Below are 19201 nucleotides of genomic sequence, written 5' to 3'. Positions count from 1 at the left end.
AGCTGTCTTCGCCATAGGTAAGAATTTAGTAAGAAATTTCTGAGCAAGATCCTCCCAAGTAGTAATTGAACCAGCTGGTAGAGAGTGTAACCAGCTCTTAGCCTTGTCCCTCAGAAAGAATGGGAAAAGTCTCAGCTTAATAGCATCTTCAGAAACACCATTGAACTTGAAGGTGTCGCAGATCTCAATGAAATCCCTAATGTGCATATTGAGATCTTCCGTTGGAGAATCCCCAAACTGGATTGAATTCTGCACCCATTGAATTATGCCAGGCTTGATCTCAAAGGTATTAGCTGTGATATCTGGCCGGACAATGCTAGATTGAATGTCATTGATCTTGGGTTGAGAAAAATCCATTAAGGCTCTCATTCGTACTACTGGATCTCCCATTGTAATGAGTACCTGAAACACAAACAAATAAACCGTGAAAGTAAAAGAATCCGAGTCAGTGAACTTTAACGACCACTGATGACAAGCACATAAACTAAAAATTAACACCGAGTCCCCGGCAGCGGCGCCAAAAACTTGTTAGTGTGAAAACACGCGCTAATATTCACGCAAGTATACGCGTTCGCAAGTAGTATAAGATATAAATAAAATTCGTTCCCACATAGACTGGTTTAGGTTAAGTTCAATTTATGCACCTATGCAACAATGTATGATTATCGTTAAATGCTAAGACAAATAACAAATTGGGTTTTTATTAAACTAAGAGATTATACTAAATAACATTAACTAAGAGAATTGAGGTTGAATTACTATATATGACAAACATGGGATTCTAACTTCATTACTACTTCATTCAATAGCCTTATTGTTCTTAACCTTAGCATGTGATGGTGATGACACTAATCAGATAACACGAAACTGATAAACGCCAACTTTCGTTACACGAGTACCATTCTACCAGACATCCACAAAAGAGATAGAAGCTGAATATGCACCAATTATATTGAGACTATATATGTCTATAAAATTTGACAATATAACGGTTTAAGCACAAGTTATCCATAAGTAAAACGGTTAGAGTTACCTACGAATCATGCATACACATACATGAACCTATGCTAGCATGGCAAGTTCTAAACCTCTATATTCACTGTCGCTTCAATAGAGATTAATACGCTATCTTATATGTTAGCTACGCACATAAGACGAATAAGCACAACCAATACTAGGATATCAATCAATCACCACACACCAAGATATCAGAACAATTTATTTATTGAAATCCATAAGTAAATCCGCTAGAATCCCATAACAACGATTAGTTCATAATTGAACTCATCATCACCATGGGTTCCAATGAAAGCATGGTATAAACAAGGTCTTAATAAACAGAATAATAATTAAAGTACGAATAAACGAGATCTAGGTTCAACAAGAACGAAAATGAGCATCCAAAGTTACAACTAATTCAAAGAATCACAAGTTGAAAACAAGATCTTCTTTTTCAAAGTTGTTCTGTGCTTCTAGATCTTCTCCTTGGTATCCCAATCTTCCCGGATGATGAAAACCCTTTTTTTAAGTATATATACGCCCCTAGTGGACGTGGACCCTTAAAATCGTCAAATTCCACTAAAAAAAAAAAGCTTTTTCTGCGAAATCAGCGACCAGCCGCGTCTCAGGCGGCCGCCTCAACTCTCCGGGCGGGCGCCTCAGCTCCCGGGCGGCCGCCCCAGCTCCCCGACGGGCGCCTGGAGCCTGTCTGGAAAAAATTCTGATGAATCTTGTTTTGGCCATAACTTGAGTTCTACTCGTCAGAATTAGGCGATGCAACTGCCCACACGAAGCTAACGAGATTCTCTACAACTTGACAATGGCCTTGGCTTCCAAATATAATCACTTTTTATCATATTTTCTTTTAAAGCTTTTTTCTTCTTTTAACTGATACCTGAAATGCAATAACACAAAAACACATCAAAATACCAACAACTTAAGTCCAAAACATCAATTTATGCTTGTAATAAAGCACTCCAAGTGGATATAAAATCTACTTATCAACTATCCTTGACTTTCTCCCATGTCTCTTTTTCCTTTGATCCATCTCAAGTTCATAAGTCTTGAGCATACCATAAATTTCATCAAGAGCATAGTTGTCTCTTATGGTAGTAGACTTCAAATCCCAATTTTCAGGAAGAGCTAAAAAGAATTTCAGATTTGAGTCTTCAAGATCATATTTTTTGTCCACCAGTGACAGATCATTCAAGACTTTGACAAACCTGTCATATAATTCAGTTAATGACTCACCAGCTTTTGAGTCAAAGTTCTCATATTCTTGAGTGAGTATAGTCCTCCTGTTCTTTTTGATTACATCAGTTCCCCGGCATCTTGTCTCCAAAGCATCCAATATCTCCTTTGCAGTCTTGCAATTAATTACCCTATTTGACATGACATTATCAATGGCACTATGCAGCAAATGCCCTACCCTTGCATCCTTGGCAATAGATGAGATGTCTTCAGCTTTGTACTCACCTTTCTCCTTTGGTATGGTCTTTGCTGGTTGATCTGCAACTACAACAGAAATTTTGGTTGGCTTATATGATCCGTCATTAATCCTATCAAGGTATTCTGGATCTGTAGCTTCCATAAACATAGCCATCTTCACTTTCCATATGGGATACTCAGAAGGTCTCAATATGGGAACCCTAATAGTCTCATATCGACTGTGGATTTGAGTGTTTTTAGTTCTTCAGTTTTGGTGGGCTTGGTTGGAGTTTGTGCTTCTTTAGACATGATTGTTTGGATCTTTACTGTATGTGTGTTAACAGAGAAACTTTGTTACCAATTGTTAGGTCACACAACACTGTAGAAGGGGGTTGAATACAGTGTTACTACAATCAAATCGATCTTGAACACAAGTAACAGTAAACAGATATATTCAATATAATAAACTCTGTTACAATGGAACTGTTCTCTCTCAGTGATGAACAAATATCACTAAGAGCTGCTAGGTTACAATGAATAATGTATCTCGATAATGATAACACATATAGTGTAAACCTATGTATGTGTTTATATACTACACAGTTACAAGATAACTTCTAATTGATATGGAATATAATTCTGTCTCCTAAAATATATCAATCAGATATCTTATACAAGTCTTCCAGTCTTCTAACTCTTTCCATGCATATCTTCTTTTGTTTTAGTCTCGATCTTCTACTTTAAATCAACTTCTTTCCTTAATTGTAAGTCCTCCCGCACTTAAGTTCTGACATGACCTTAATTCCTGATATTATGTTCCGACTTCCAGTAAGTACTGATTCCAGTAAGTACTGATATTTCCTGTTTGTTAAGATCTGAAAACTAAACATGAAACATATTAGACATGACATCTCAAATATATCTAACACACATTTCACGTGCAAGAAGAAGGAAGACAAATCAAGATGGAAAAATGATGCCATAATGATATAAACAACAAGATATTATAAGTTACAAAATTATACAAATAACACGATGTTATGGATTACATAGTAATGCAAACAACAAGCTATTACAAAGTAAATACACGAAAAAATAGCAAGCTTTTATACAAGGAAAGGCCAACAAGGGACTACTAGGAATTAGTAGGTGCCAATTCTTACTTGAGGCCCTAGGTTCTAATTAAGAATTGTGCACAAGGCACTCTAGGCGCCACTTAAATAGATGGCTCAAAAAACTATGTCAAAATTCTTATATTCATGACTCTAGGCGCCACCTTGTTCCTATTCTACCTAGGAGGCACAACAAGAGTCATTCTTGTGTAGAATGTGTGTTCGACAAATTTTTAACTCAAAGATTACATCTACTCAAAATATCTATCATAGCCAAAATTATCGAAGATTGAAAAAAAAACTGAAACACTACAAAATATTTCATCATTTAAAAGTCTAAGCTATCATTGGGTGTAAGCTTTTTGAAGTGCTATTTTTACTACACTTTAAATAAATAATTAAGTAATATACATTTTATTTTCCAACAAAACCCATATGGAAGTTTTTTTAAAAATAAAACTTTTTTTATTTTTTATGATAAAATCTAAGAACAAAACTTTGTATATAATTTTAATGGCCATATATTTTTCTTATTTTTTATTTTTTAAATATATATACATCTATTTTTAAAATTGAAAGCTGAAAAAACTGATAATTAGACCACCTTAAGTGACTGCAAATGATAACTTGTTGAGATCGGTGAACAAAATGATATATGAGTTTCATTTCAGTGACCGTTTAATATTTAACACACTGAAAACATTATAAAAATACTTGATATTATATCAAGAGAATCATTCTGAAACTTTGTGCATTCCAAGTTAAAATCACAAATATATTTCGTTATCCAACACTTTGAGAAATGCATTGTTACATGTGTATTGTAGTGCATATCAACTACAAAAGTTGACGACAATAATGATTCTGGTACGAAGTTGAAAAAAGAGAAGGATCCTAAATCGCACACAAAGATGTTTTTCCTTTTAATATAAAAAAGATATTATGTATTCTACATCCATACTTTAAAACTTTGCATTTTACAATTTGTTTTTCTTTTCGTAAAATATATATAAATGTAACTGTATCTCATGGATAATTGCAATTTTAATTTTCTCCTCCTACTTCTTCCACATTCGGCTTGCATGATGAAAAATATAAAAGTTTTATTATAAAATGATTTTTTTATTTAACATCTGACATCCAAAATAATATCGATAGATATCTTGATAAGTACTAGAGAATGGTCCGTGTCTCACATGCTAGGATGTTAGTTTTACGTGAAACGCGAAAATGGACATGATTGCGCTTGCACCTAGGGATGGCCACATGTCACTTTAGGGTTGGGGAGTGCTATCTCCACCCCCAATCCTCGAACCCAAAATCGATCCCCGAACCCGCCCCGATCCCCAAACGGGGATTATTTTACACCCCGATCCCTGCCCCAAACGGGAAACGGAGAACCCAGCGAGGATTTGGGGAATTGTTTTATTTATTTTCGTTTAATGAAAATTAAATTGTAAATAATATTTTTCAATAAAAAATTACATAGTAAATTATAATAATAGATTTTCTTTAAAATTTAATATTAATTTTTAACCATAATTTCCATTAATATTTATTTAAAATATCAATAATAAACAAAAATAATATTATTATAATAAAATAATACCCCGATAAGTAAACTTAAATAATTTAGGAGATAAGAAATTGAAAATAATAATATATTATATATATTTCAATATTTATTTGAGGTATTTATATATATATATAATATGATTCGGGGTCGGGGATCAGGGCGGGAGACACTAATTCCCGACCCCGCCACGATCCCCGAATTTTTTACAAATATTTCCCCGATACCTGTCTCATACATGAAAAAATCACCGATTCTCAGCCCCGAATAGGATCAGATCGGGGTCGGTCAGCGGGGGAAAACGCCCATCCCTACTTGCACATTGCTGTCAGTCATTTCAGTTTTTTTGAAATAATAAGAAAATTATTTAAAAATTTAAGTGTGTGTCCACAGTTAACCACATTGAAATTGTCATCTGGTCTGTCCTCTCCCTACTATTCTTTAATTTAGACATCGGAGGTATTCTATTACAGCACGAGTCTGGAGATTTACTTAGATCTTCAATAGCACCATCTACTACTCTCGCTTCTACTTACTGTAAGTTATCACTTCCCCTCTCAGATATCTATCCTTTTTTCATCCATCGCATCTATAACTCATGTCTATGTATCCCAATGTTATTTTCTGTTGTTTCATTAAGTTATTTATTGGATCATTATTCTTGTTTCCTCTAGTATATCAATTTTTCAGTTTATTACCTTAAATTTATCATGTTTGAGATAAGGATTTTTTTCAGTTTATTACCTTAAATTTATCATGTTTGAGATAAGGATAACCCCGGTAATTCTTAATTTGTTGAATGGCAAGTTGTGGTTGTAACATTGGAATTGCATCAATATTCCTTGTAAAATTTTATCAACGATCTGTAATTTTTTTATTTTTCTTACCAGTCACTTGGTCGATTGGTCTTATAATGCATAATGCTTGTCTTACTACTAGTAAAGCCTTTGAGACATTCGTTTTCCTCGAGTTAACCTGCAATTACATGGTTTTATAGCATCAATTTGGACAAAGCACCAGTGAGGCTTTCCCTTTCATCGATAGTCATTTTTGGCAAAGCTCCTTTTCCTATAATATGTTTAGACAAACTACTGTATTTTAAATTTTTTTACCTAACTATTGATTCCAAGTACAGTCTCCGTTCGGGCTAAGATAGTTACTGATATAAATTAACATAAACTAGCTTGGTAGTTTGCACCACCTGTCCAGGGTTGTGCCCTGTTTTCTTTATGATATAGGATGCAATGCACAATTGTAAAACAGTTACCAACAAAGAACAAACAAGAATTTTAGAGGTTTGACCCATAGTCTAACTTGGAGGGCTTTTGGTTCATGGTTAATGAGCCGGGTTAACGGAATTGAAATCTTAATCCCATGTGTTAGTGTTTAGGTTAACTAATTGATGATTGGGAATGAGAACTGCATTCCCATTAAATGGGTAAATCATTCCCCACTAACCCCTTGGGATACCATGTCATTCCCTTTCCCATTAACCTCCATTCCCATAGCTTTCATTCCAATTCCCGTATCCGATTCCAACTAATGATCCAAACTTCCCCTTGGTCTTCTTGGTTTCTTAATCACTTGGTTAAAGAATAAATTATTGATCAAATATAAACTGATTACACTAAGTTCCCCTTGAGTATTCAGCTTAAACTCTCAAGTCTCTCAAATAAGTTTGCTCCCTTGAACGAATTTCTCTAGTACCGCTCTTTGAATTCCTTTGTTCTTTGAACAACTTGCTTTCTTAAAACAATGAGCTCGCTACGTCACTAACATAAATGCATATAATATGTAAATACTTATTGGCTGTTACAAAGAGACAATTAAGTATTATAGACAGCTCCGAGAAATATATTTGTCTATTTCTTAGCAAAAATAAAAATATATATTAGTCTAAAGTCTGGACATCGTTGTATCGACAAGATCAGAGAAGATCCTGACAATATCTCAAAAATTCTGCTTTATAAATTTATAATATGTATATTTTACTTAACCTCAATATGAGAATAACAATGTGAAAGTGCACATTTGGAGGGGGGTAAACTGTAAAATGTATTATCACTAAAATTAACATTTTAGAATTTAGACAGTAGACTATGGAAGGCTAGCCGGAAATTTTGTAGATTGCAAGCTACTTGGTTTGCTGTTTTAAGATATGACAGTTGATGTGATGAGTCCCGTGTCCCAATTCAGATCTATATCCAAGAATCCTGAATCTTTTGTAACTAAAAATCCAACACTTGGATCCGCGCCTGTGACTGACAGCTGTACCCGGGCCGTTTGAGTCCGGGAAACGTAGGGTAGGAGTCCTAGTCCATACCTGAAAATAAGTTATTAGACCTGCATAATTGATTTTGACTTCCAGTCTTTTAACATGCTTTTGGTCTGAAGTCTGATATCCTGAATGGTTGTCACGGCGGTAAGTCGCGGCTAAAAAATACTCCCTCAGTCCCTTTGAATAGTTTACTTTTCTGAGGAAGTGTCCGGCGCGCATTTTAAGGTGCATAAAAAGTATAGTTATGTAACTTATTTTTACAATTTTCTTTGTCTGAATAAAAGTTGAATGTTTTAATTTTTATTTAGAAAAACAAAATTGTAAAAAAAATATTACAGAATTATACTTTATATGCACCTTAAAATGCGTATCGAACACTCTCTAAAAAATGTAAACAATTGAAAGGGGCGGAGGGAGTAATACATTATTATAAATATATAATTATATATAATAGATATATATTATGTAATTTAGGTTTCTAACACCTATCAAATGTTATATTTCAGTACTCAAGGATGAGGACCGGAAGAAACTGCATATATAAGATAAGAGGGATACTAACAAAGCAAATTAGTTGACTAGTGGATTATATGATTATTGTAAACCTAAACAACAGAATTAGATATTTGTTTTTCTGAAGAATTATATATAAATTTGATTATTTGATGCAACTTACAAGAGCAAACAAAAGAATGCAGAATGGTCAAAATTAAACTGCAGACTGCAGAAAAGGGCAGAATGTAAAAAGAGTGCAGTTCTAATGCAGAAACATAGCAGAATGTAAAAAAGATGCAGTTCTAATGCAAAAAAACAGCTGAAAACAGAAAATTATATAGAATTTTCTGAACACAATTAACTGCAGAGTTATAATTAAAAGAACTAACAAGTGTTTTATGGGTTAAAAAGTAATCTGGGCCGGGTTTTGACCGGATTTTAATCGGGTTTGGGTCAAATTCAAAACCAGTTGAGGATCCAAAAGACTAGTCGACCCGACTAGTCGCCCAGTCGACTAGTCAGTCGACCAGTCGGGCGAAATATCCATTTTTCACCAGTCAACTACTCCAGTCGACTAGCCATTCTCGACTGCTTGACTAGTCGTCGACTAGTCGCGACTAGTCGAGCGCCGTGACAACCATGATATCCTAGCTAGGTCAGATAGCTTATTCTTGCTATATGAATAGATCTGCTCTTTTTAGAATTTATGATCCATGTGATAACCCAAATAACCTTCAATCTACTATATAGAACAACTCAGATATACATAGAATATGACAAATAATTGATATAGCATCATACCCTTATAGCAAATTGTATATGTTATCTGATCACATCAGGGTTTCACATCCTAAGAATCCTATTTTATTATGAATATTTGGTCTCCAATTAAATATTGGATACAGGGCGAGATGTCCCACAAAATTTAGCCTAAATATATTCTTCTATATGTTTTTCCACCAGAAGTCAAAGCTCCATGTCCACATAAATTGTTAAAAGTCCTTTTCCATTTACAATCTTAATTAATAGTGGATGGTAACATTTTTTTACTCCAAGAGACTCCTAGTGGCTCTTAAGTTCACTTAAATAAATATAGTTTATATTTAAGTGTGAGTTATAAGACTCTCGGAGATGCTCTAAGAGATTTGTTTAGATGTGTATATCAGTGACAGTATCCTTTTAGGGGTTCTGATACTATTTGATTCACAGGGAGCATCCAGATGAATTTAAATATATACAACATGAACCGTGGACAACTAACCCTGTTGGGATCCACCATATGCGTGATGCTTTCTGTACTTCTTAGCGTAAAGCTTCTATTAGCACATCTCTCAAATTGGAAAAAGCCAAAGGAGCAGAAAGCTATAGTCGTTATCATTCTGATGGCTCCAATATATGCCGTGGACTCCTATTTTGGTTTGTTGGACTTCCGTGGGTCTGAAGCTTTCTTTATGTTTTTGGATTCGATTAAAGAATGTTATGAGGCATTGGTAAGCTTCTAATGGATATTCCCCGAGCCTTTGTATTTTAGTTCATCACTATGTATACATGCAAAAAGACTCTACTGAGTTATACAAGTATCCCCATCCAATATAGTTCCACTTGGTGAATAGTGTCACGACTAGTTTGAGTATAAATTTTGGTTCTAACTATGCAGGTGATGGCCAAGTTCTTGGCTTTATTATATACATACTTAAACATATCAATAAGCAAAAGCATAGTTCCTGACGAGGTAAAAGGAAGAGAAATCCACCACTCATTTCCGATGACTCTTTTCCAGGTGAAGTTGTCTTTATGCTGATAGGTGATAATTGATTAGTATTTACTCTGATAATTCTGTGCTAGTCTCAGATTCTTATGATTTTGGAAGTTCTGATACAAAAGTGTACTTTAAAACTTTTAAAGTAATATATGTGCTTGGGAAGTATGCTTTATGTGTGAATTGAAGTGTTTGGTGTGCTTGAAAAGTGCTGGTTGTAGAAAGTAAATGAAGTATACACACTACAGATGTCACGAAAAAGAAATAACTTATGGAGTAGTTGGCATTGCTACAGTTTTACACTTTTCATGTGGAGGAACTGATTCAATTTGCCTTTTTTAAAATGGTATACTATGTTGATATGTTTGAAACATTGTTTAATTGCAGCCTCACTCTGTCCGTTTGAACCATAAAACACTTAAGCTGCTCAAGTATTGGACTTGGCAATTCGTAGCAATTCGCCCCGTGTGCTCCGTATTGATGATAGCTCTTCAACTTCTTGATATCTATCCTGCTTGGATCAGCTGGACATTCACCATTATATTAAACATTTCAGTTTCATTGGCATTGTACTCTTTGGTACTCTTTTACCATGTATTTGCTAAAGAGTTGGCACCACATAATCCCCTTGCCAAGTTCTTGTGTGTCAAAGGGATTGTCTTTTTCTGTTTCTGGCAGGTAAGCTTCTCATTGACGTCCACAAATATGTTGAAACCTTGTTCTTTAATATATTTAACAAGAATATTACATTTTTCAATTTATGATTTTCCCTAAGATTTGCCCAGTTTTGTGAAGTTATTGACGACTAACTTTTCTCTAATTAATGGTGGTAGGGAATTGTGCTTGAGATGCTAGTTGCAACGGGAATAATCCAGTCTCATCATATCTGGCTTGATGTTGTCCATATACAGCAAGCATATCAAAATATACTGGTAATAGTGGAAATGGTTTTCTTCTCGATTTTTCAGATGTCTGCATACAGCGCTGCACCTTATGCTGGCGTTGCAACAAGCGTGAAAGACAAGAAGAAAGACTGATTCAGAAACAGAAAATAAACCAAGATAGTTGTGGAAGGTGATGCTGATTGCGGAAATAGCAGATATAGCATTGTTTGGACCTCCGTGAATTGGTATTCATCAAACTTCACATACATGTCTGTACAATATTTATTGTTCATAAAATACGAGCACTGAGTTGATCCATCAGAAGTGACAGGGAATCACAAATAAGTATAATTATTCAATAATGAGGGTTCTATATGATATATAAATTAGAGGATCAGCCTGAGTAGTCTTAATTATTGAACAAAAATCTTCAAAATTGTGAGGTAGTATCATATAATAATTATTTTAACCAGCATGAACATAGTTTCGTTCGACACAGATATAGAAATGGAACCAGATTTCTTATTGCTTTTGGGGCTCAATCGTATATACGATAGTTGTATTTGGAGATATCTCAAGCTAAAAGCATTCTGAATGCACATCAATTTGGTACTAATCACTTCTCCTGTAACTAACAAAAAATTACAAATCCTTTAGGCCTTCAAATTTCCCTGCCTTTGTATTCTGAATACTGTCATTGCAATTGTGTTTTTCCACCGCAACCTTGATGGCAAGTTACTCTTTTTTCTTATTAATTATCAAGATATGATAAACTAGAGTTGGATATAACTTTCTACCAAACATGCGATTAATTTAAGCTGCCTAGAATATGATGCACAGATCTAGAATATCTTATTTTTGTTTGGTGGAAAAGTCAATATACCTGAACAATTGTCAATCACTTGTACGTTGGACGGTGCTGTGGTGTTACACATCTCATCTCAAACATATATTTGATCCATTTAGAGAATTACTAGCAAGTGTTATACCCTCTGATTTGTTGTTTACACTTTTTTTTGGGTTATATCTTCCAATGGTTTATATTTAAAAAAATTCAAAAATAGTAAAGTTTTTATAATTTTTAAAATAATTACATATACTACTTCTCACCACTATATCCACTTTATATATATAATATTAATCGATTTTACAATTTTACTCACTTTTTTAACTTTTTTCTACTATTTTATTATTTTTCTTAAATTCCGTATATAACCCAAACGTCCATATTTGGAGGGATGGAGGGAGTAATCATTAACATCTGAAATATGGTCACTTGAAATTTACAACAACAATACAGAGATGTAGAGATGTATACTTGTAGTTTTGATATGCATCGTGCATATTTTATCCAAGTTGTATTCTGTTATGTATATCATTTAAAAATCTTAAATCTTAGACCTCAGATCACTTATCTTGCACCATGTATTGTTATATTATATTTTGTATTGTAATATAATATCATGTAATATTGTTAGTCAAAAATATATTTATACTCCATACTATACTGCAACAATAAACGGATCTAAATTTTAAGCGGTTTACACAAGAACACATGACACAAGCATATGACACATATATTTGTTACGCATGTTTGTTGACATATCAGCAGGGAAATGCAGCATGAATACAATATAACCGGAAATCGGTTGCTAGAAAAAGAAATTCGATGAGTGCCCCTACAAAATACGAATAAACTACGTGGTGCGTGAAACATTTCATGTATAATTACCCAAGTTTATGTCGTTTGTCTGTTTTTTCCCGACCAATACTATCACATTTAAGTAATTAGCAGGTTTGGCCGTTCCCCTTATTAGGAATTGATGATTTCAGCTGAAATATATAATTATCAACGTTCACCGGTCTTATATCTATCTATACTATTATATTAAAGACAAAACATTTAAAATTTGGTTGTTGGTGGTTGATCACTCAATCTAGAATCGTCAGATTAAATTAACAAAAACCGTTAAATTTATTCTTAAAAATTAGTATTATTTAATAGGTATAAGGTTCAAATCACGTCAGCAACATATTAAAATTATAAAAAAATAATATTTTTTAAGAATCCTGACAACAACATATTAAATTAAAATTAAAACTTACAACATATAATGATAAAAACAACTGTGCATATTATATCTACTTATTATTATATTTTTAGCAGGAACCAGAAGGCGAAGGTTTGGTAAACTTCAACTTCGCATCTTTCTTTGCATGTTTTCTCTCCATTCACGTAATTCATAATTTCAAAGAGAGGTAATCTAATCTAAACATTAGGCGTGATTTCTCGTAACTGTCAATGTAGGTATCACATTTTTTTTAAATAAATAAATTACAAAATTTAAATAAATAAATTAGGTATCACATTTTGTACACCGCTGATTGGTCACATATCTCGAGTATCACTAGTAAGATTATAAGAGCTCCGATTACGCTTTCAACTTGCAACAATTTATAAGGAATTTCAGTTTATGAATATGCGTAAAACGGGCAAGTTAGCATGAACACATAATCAAAAAATCAACTAACCATTAGCCTATATTAATGAATTTTATAAGGGTTATAATCGAGACCGAGCTAGCTTAGACAATATTTTGGAAATCATATAATAAACGTCTATATTACCCTCTTATTATATGTATATTGATAACCCCGCGGGATCATCGCGAACAATCGCCTTCTTTGACTCCTCACAACCGCCTATATTAATGAATTTTATATGTTTTTGGAGGAGCATAAATCCTATAAAATGGAAATTACAAGGCAAGGCCCGGAAAGTTCAGCGCTTATGAGAGAGATTTAGAGGAAACTGGGACTATGACCATCATAAGGTTCCGGTGTGCCTTGACCTTGCTCGACAGCTGATTTGGCCGCAAGGAATTCCTGAATGAAGCTGTCCCAGTTGGCTAGGGGATCAGATTTGATATGCCTCACTGCCACGACCCAAGCTCTGCGAATCTCGGGGACCCCGGCTTGAGCAATATCAAAATCATAAACATCACTAGCTTTGAACTCGGCGATGATGGCCTCCTTGTCCAGATTCTCCTTCGCAGCCAGGTCCGCCTTGAGCTTCTCCACTTCCTGGGCAAGGCCATCAGCCCGGGCCTTCTCTTCCTTCAGCTGCTCATTTAACCCGGATTCAACAGTCTTGAAGCCCTCCCGGGCCTCATCCAACTCATCCTTTAAGCCATCAGCTCGAATCTTCTCAACCCGGGTCCGATTATTGGCCTCCCGAACCTCTGTGAAGGCGATATCCGAGCAAATGGATATGGCGCTTCCAACCTGGAATAAGTGAGAGAAAAGACTAAGTATAGAAACGCAAAGAAGAAACTAAGGGAAATACAATCCAGGTAAAAAAAGGGGGGTAATTAAAGTTTACCTGCCCCCATTGGCCAGTTACCCTCTTGAAAGCAGCAGCCATACTGGAGCCCTCTACCTCCTCCCAGTTATCTTTAGAGGGGATGCTAGACATGAATCCAGCCAAATCAACCAGGGACTTGGTCCCAACCTTCACAGGATCCCCATCCGGGCCTTTTCCATCCGAGTCACAGATGACCCGGCTGGAGATGGCAGCTTTGCCCCGGGGAGGCTTGGTTGGGACATATTTTCTCTTCTTCCTTGGGGAATCCTCGTCATCCGGAATCTCCTGGACCTCTGGCTCAGAGTCCCCTGCATTATGACCCGGATCCGAGACGTTCTGGGGAACAGAAGATTCGGTTCCACCCTCGATATCAACAGACCCAGATCCGGGTCCTGGGGCCCCCTTAGTGGTCTTGAAGGCCATGCCAAGAGTGTTGAAGGCTGCGGCATAAGCGGAAGAAGACGTGATTCCGAAAAAGTCACGGTCAAAATGAGGCAGACCTGTGAAAACACGAGAAAAGGAGGTCAAATTCCGGAATAAGAGGATCCGAATCGAAATACACAATAAAGGACCCGGATCGGGACAAAACAAAATTTGTAGTATAACTCAAAAGCAAATGGGACCGGGATTCGGATCGACAAGCAAAGCAAGAGACCCGGATCAAGGGTCATCATGTTCTCCAAACAAATTACAATTCAAATGCAAATAGAAAAAGCAAATCTAAACTGAACAGGTGATCCGGATCATGCACATATAAACAAATAATATTTTAAAAGAATAAGTGATCCGGATCATGCAAATAGGGCCAAATCCGGATCAACGACGAAGCAGGCGACCCGGATTAGTAGCCAACGAGATAAACTACAAGGCAAACAAGAAACGGATTCGGATCAACAACAGGAACCAGTAATCCGGATCAAGCAACTAAAAAGGTGAAACTAAAGGGAACATATAAACCAGATCAACCAAGTAGCAAAGCAAGAAAAATTCAAAAGGGAAAGAACCCGAATTTACATATTTAAAAACTTACATCCAAGTTTAAATAGCATCTCGTGGTTCATAAAAGTGTCCCGGGTCGGCTGGAACCCGAGGGAGTCACAGAAGGACCTCATTTGGGACAAGGCCCGACCTTCAAGTATAGTCGAACTAAACTTGGTCTAAACACCTTCCATTTTAAAATAAGGGAGATAAGCTAGATCATATCCCTTCAGCAGAATGATCTCGCCATTCCAGAACTTCAAGGAGGTCTGGTGCATAATAGACTTGGCTCTACCCGGGCCATACCCAGACTCCGTGGCCCGAAACCTAATCTCGTAAAAAGGTTTCTGGCTGGATTTGGAAAGATAGAAGATTTGGTGGAAGAGCTTCGGGGTTGGCAGGAACCCGGCCTTGTTGCAACATGCAATGAACCATGTCATAGACTTTATCCCATTTGGTGTTATCTGCATCGGGGATATCTTGTACACATGCTTGCAGAGGTGTTTGATAAACATATGGCATCGGGGGCTCCACCCGATCTAAGATGCTCCATCCAGACCGGGACAAACCCATCTTCCGGGCGATGATAGATCCTTTCATGAGGTTCCGGCCACCTCCACTTAATGTAATAACCCCAATTTTTGGAATTTTTGAAACACTGATGAATAGTAACTTTTTGCTGATGATGCTGATTAAGGAAAATTATCAGACCACGCTATATAGGAGTACTGTTATGGAAATTCTAAGATCGTACTAGTATTCCATAAAGTAAATGAGTGTATGTAAAGATCGTTAGAATCAAAATTCGAAAACTTTGATTTTTCCCGAAAATCCACCAGATACCGAAAGAATTGAGTATAAGGTAACATGATTAAAAGGATTTAAATTCAAGGATGATAAGAGAGGATCATAAAAGGAATATAAAATATTGAGAAAGGTTTAGGGAAACTCAAGTAATAAGATCCCTGATATGATCCCTCAAACGACGAACGAGAACGAAAGTTACGCGAACCGTAAAACAAATACGCAACCAAGAGATAAGTTTGTACAAGAATCCAAGGTATTATGACATCATCAAACCACAAGACAAAGACATGTGGCAAATAGATGACACAAGCAGTATGACATAAGCATGACAAGGGGTTTTGTTTTGTTGGTTAATTTTGGGCCATTTAAAATTTACTATGGTAAAAAGCTAAAACATTTGCCAAGATAAAAAGGAGAAGCAACCAAGCAAATATCATAAAACACAAAAATTAGAAGTTGACTTTTGCTTCCAAGAACAAAAGCTCTCGGCCAAAACAATAATAGCAACTTCAAACTGCGATATCTCCTTCAATACTCACTCAAATATTGTGTTCTATAGCTCGTTGGAAAGGTATTGAGATGGCCTACAACTCTTGTTCACAAGTTTCATCCAAATAAGTATGGTAAGACCCTTATTTTTATAGTTCTTTCAATCGGACTTTTAGAAACTACAAAACCTAACTTTGTGTTCTTGATTTCTTTGGAAATATCAAGCTTGTAGGAGGTTAGATTAAGGATCCCTAAGGCTTCTTAGCAACTTAACACCTACCAAGGAAGGTATAAACTTCAAACCCTAGCCTTTACTTTATTTGTTAGTAAGTTTAATGGTTGGTTTTGTGAAATGAGAAGCATGGATTGTGATTATTAGTAGTTTGGTTTGATTTGGGAGTGTTTTGATAATAGAAGCTTGATTATAGTTCATAGGTCTTGATTGTGGTTGTTTGAGTTGAAAAACATGGAGGTTATGGACTGATATGGTATGGTTTAGGTGAAGTTTTGTTGTATTGATGGCTATGAGTTGGTTGGCGGTTAATTGGAGTAGTTTAAACATTGGTAATTGCGTAAACATAGTCATCGTAATGCCCATTTTTATTCAACTGCTTGTTCTTAGTGTTCAGGACAGAAAACTCAACAACCAATTTGTAACATTGCCATGTTTAGCTAGAGCGTGTCGTAAGTTTCATTTTGATATATGGATCACTTGGTTCCGATGTACGGTTTAAGAGAAATGACCGTTTTAAGTAACGGCGTTTCGCGAACGAACCTTTACCCCTCGCTTTACTTTGAGACCTTATTTAAGGCCCTTAAAAGACTAATTGGATTATGAAATAATTATGTAAGGTGGGTTAGGCAGTTGGTAGAGTATTCGCGAAAGAGTCGTCTTAAAATTCATAATGGTTAATTTATTAAAATTGGTGGAGCAGAGGGTACGCAAGCGATTAACGCAAATCGTTAAGCGTGTAAACGACCATAAGCGACCGTTAAGGTATGAGTGAGTTTTTACTAGTTTCTTAAGCGACCGTGGTCTAATTCCGAATTATGTTGTTGTTCATAGGTTACCGGACCCACTCTAAGCTTAAGTCTATCCTGGAACACTCATGCAAGTTTTCTACCCGTTATACTGTTGTTGTGATGTATATATTTATATATATATGCATTATCTTGTGATAAGTGCATGATTATTATTAGCAAAGTCTTGCGATATATTGGAGCATTTTGATATGATATATATATGCATGCCTGTTTCGTAATCTTGATATCTTGTTATCGATTCAATTATTTATAAACTGCATAATACATATACTAGAGATAAGCAGTACTTGCGTATACCCTTAATATAGGGGACCCAGAGTTGAACATTTTCCTAAACCGGGAGGCGATGTTCCCGAGTATATTATATATATATATATATAGTTTTCAAAACTATTAAACGAATAATATTTATTTGATAGTTTTATATTATAAATGAATATTATTTTGAATATTCATTCGAGGACTTATGACTACACTTATTTATTTAATGAATATTATTTTGAATATTCATTCGAGGACTTATGACTCCACTTATTTTATTAAATAATATTCTTTATTTTATTAAAGAATAATGTTTCGATATTTGCCAAGTATTCGGAAAATAATTGATACTATCAAATCATTCTTACTTTAAATATTTCCAGAGATTATTTTCAAACTTTATCAAAACTATTTTTGGAAGGTTAGAGCGGATCCTAAAACTCATTTTCAAATTTAAGATCTTCCTTTCGAAGGGGATTTAAATACTCGCTCAAAAATCTGAGGGATCCGGCTCCGTGATGTATTTTATATTCGCAATAAGGTTGCTGTTTTGATAAAAGAGTTTTTGATTACTTACCCAACACTCACGAAGTAAAATTCTTGGAATAAGTTAATCCACTAACAGGCATCGCCTGGGAAATATCAGTGAGTTTTCCTTTCCAACTAGATACGTCTTCTTGGTGGAGCCGTATCAACAAGTTTCTACTTGGGGAAATGGGGGACAAGCTTTATGTTTCAGAGTCATGGATTTCATTTGAACTAGGAGTGGCGTAAGTGGTCGAGTGGCGCCGGCCCAGCCTTATTATATTGGCCCAAATGGTCCGGAAGTTCCGCTAAGACGGTACATTCCTTAGGAGTCCAGTGTTCGGTTGACAAGTAAATCCGACTATTCTCCTCTACCTGTAGAAAATGGTGGGGTTGCACTACTGTGACTGATCATCGTGAGTAGTCTTCCTGACACGGCAAACTCCCGTAATGAGTTCATCATCCAGTTGGATATTTCTGCAACACTACCCAGAGCACTTTGATAGAAAGGCTATGGTTAGGTGATTGTTGAGTGTTGGCAGGGTCGAGTTTTCAAAATGATGTTTTCATCAAATGAAGTATCTCGTAACTTCATTTCATTTTGATGATATTTCAGAGATTGACTCTATACAAGTTTTGTCTTGTAACTTCATCTGTGGGATGAACTATTTATACCTTGAACGGCGGTAGTTCAAGTAGTATTCGAAAAAGATACAAGTATATTGGAGTATCTTGTAACTTCATCTTTCAACTTATATCTAGTAAATGATTATCTTATGCATGACAAAGAATTTTAGAAAAACGTTGAGACAAGATTAGATATATGAGATCACCTTGCAACGATATATTTATACAGTTATAAATTTGAACTCTGTGTATATTATACATGTCAGAGGATTTCAAAGATTTTGAGAAGTATATATGTATATATATACTGAATATTTTGCGACTTCGTCGCATTAAAATATCAAACTTGGTTCATTTCTGCTTGACCAAGAATTTCATGAGTACTATGAAGATGCTCATATATTGTTAATTATTATACATATTATTTCGGTGGGCTTGTTGCTCACCCTTGCTTTCTTTTTTCATCACACAACAACAGATAGACAAGATGAACATGACCAAGCTCCCAATTCGCGAGCGGATAGGAAACATTCTGCAGTTTCCTGTAGGCGTTGATGCCGCTGTAGCCGAGGTAGGAA

The 19201-nt window shown here is 35.5% G+C and overlaps 1 protein-coding gene across 1 annotated transcript; it reads left to right on the top strand.

Annotated features, from left to right (window-relative positions):
- The first annotated feature begins 5368 nt into the window (after positions 1–5368).
- Positions 5369–11003, top strand: LOC141684236 (uncharacterized). Its single transcript, XM_074489106.1, has 6 exons — positions 5369–5447; positions 5562–5649; positions 9095–9375; positions 9543–9665; positions 10032–10322; positions 10478–11003. The coding sequence occupies exons 3-6, from the start codon at positions 9106–9108 to the stop codon at positions 10679–10681; spliced, it is 888 nt and encodes a 295-aa protein (XP_074345207.1). The 5' UTR covers positions 5369–5447; positions 5562–5649; positions 9095–9105; the 3' UTR covers positions 10682–11003.
- The last annotated feature ends 8198 nt before the right edge of the window (positions 11004–19201 follow it).

The sequence above is a fragment of the Apium graveolens genome, chromosome 9, assembly GCF_009905375.1.
Source record: "Apium graveolens cultivar Ventura chromosome 9, ASM990537v1, whole genome shotgun sequence".
NCBI lineage: Eukaryota > Viridiplantae > Streptophyta > Magnoliopsida > Apiales > Apiaceae > Apium > Apium graveolens.
The sequence above is the reverse complement of the archived record's forward strand: the minus strand, read 5'-3'. Positions and strand labels throughout refer to the sequence as shown.

Excerpts from the sequence above, each read along its gene's own strand:
- LOC141684236 (XM_074489106.1), top strand. The coding sequence starts at position 9,106 with ATGAATTTAAATATATACAACATGAACCGTGGACAACTAACCCTGTTG. Across the intron at positions 9,666-10,031 it reads TTCCGATGACTCTTTTCCAG|CCTCACTCTGTCCGTTTGAA; the intron begins GTGAAGTTGTCT and ends GTTTAATTGCAG. Across the intron at positions 10,323-10,477 it reads TCTTTTTCTGTTTCTGGCAG|GGAATTGTGCTTGAGATGCT; the intron begins GTAAGCTTCTCA and ends TAATGGTGGTAG.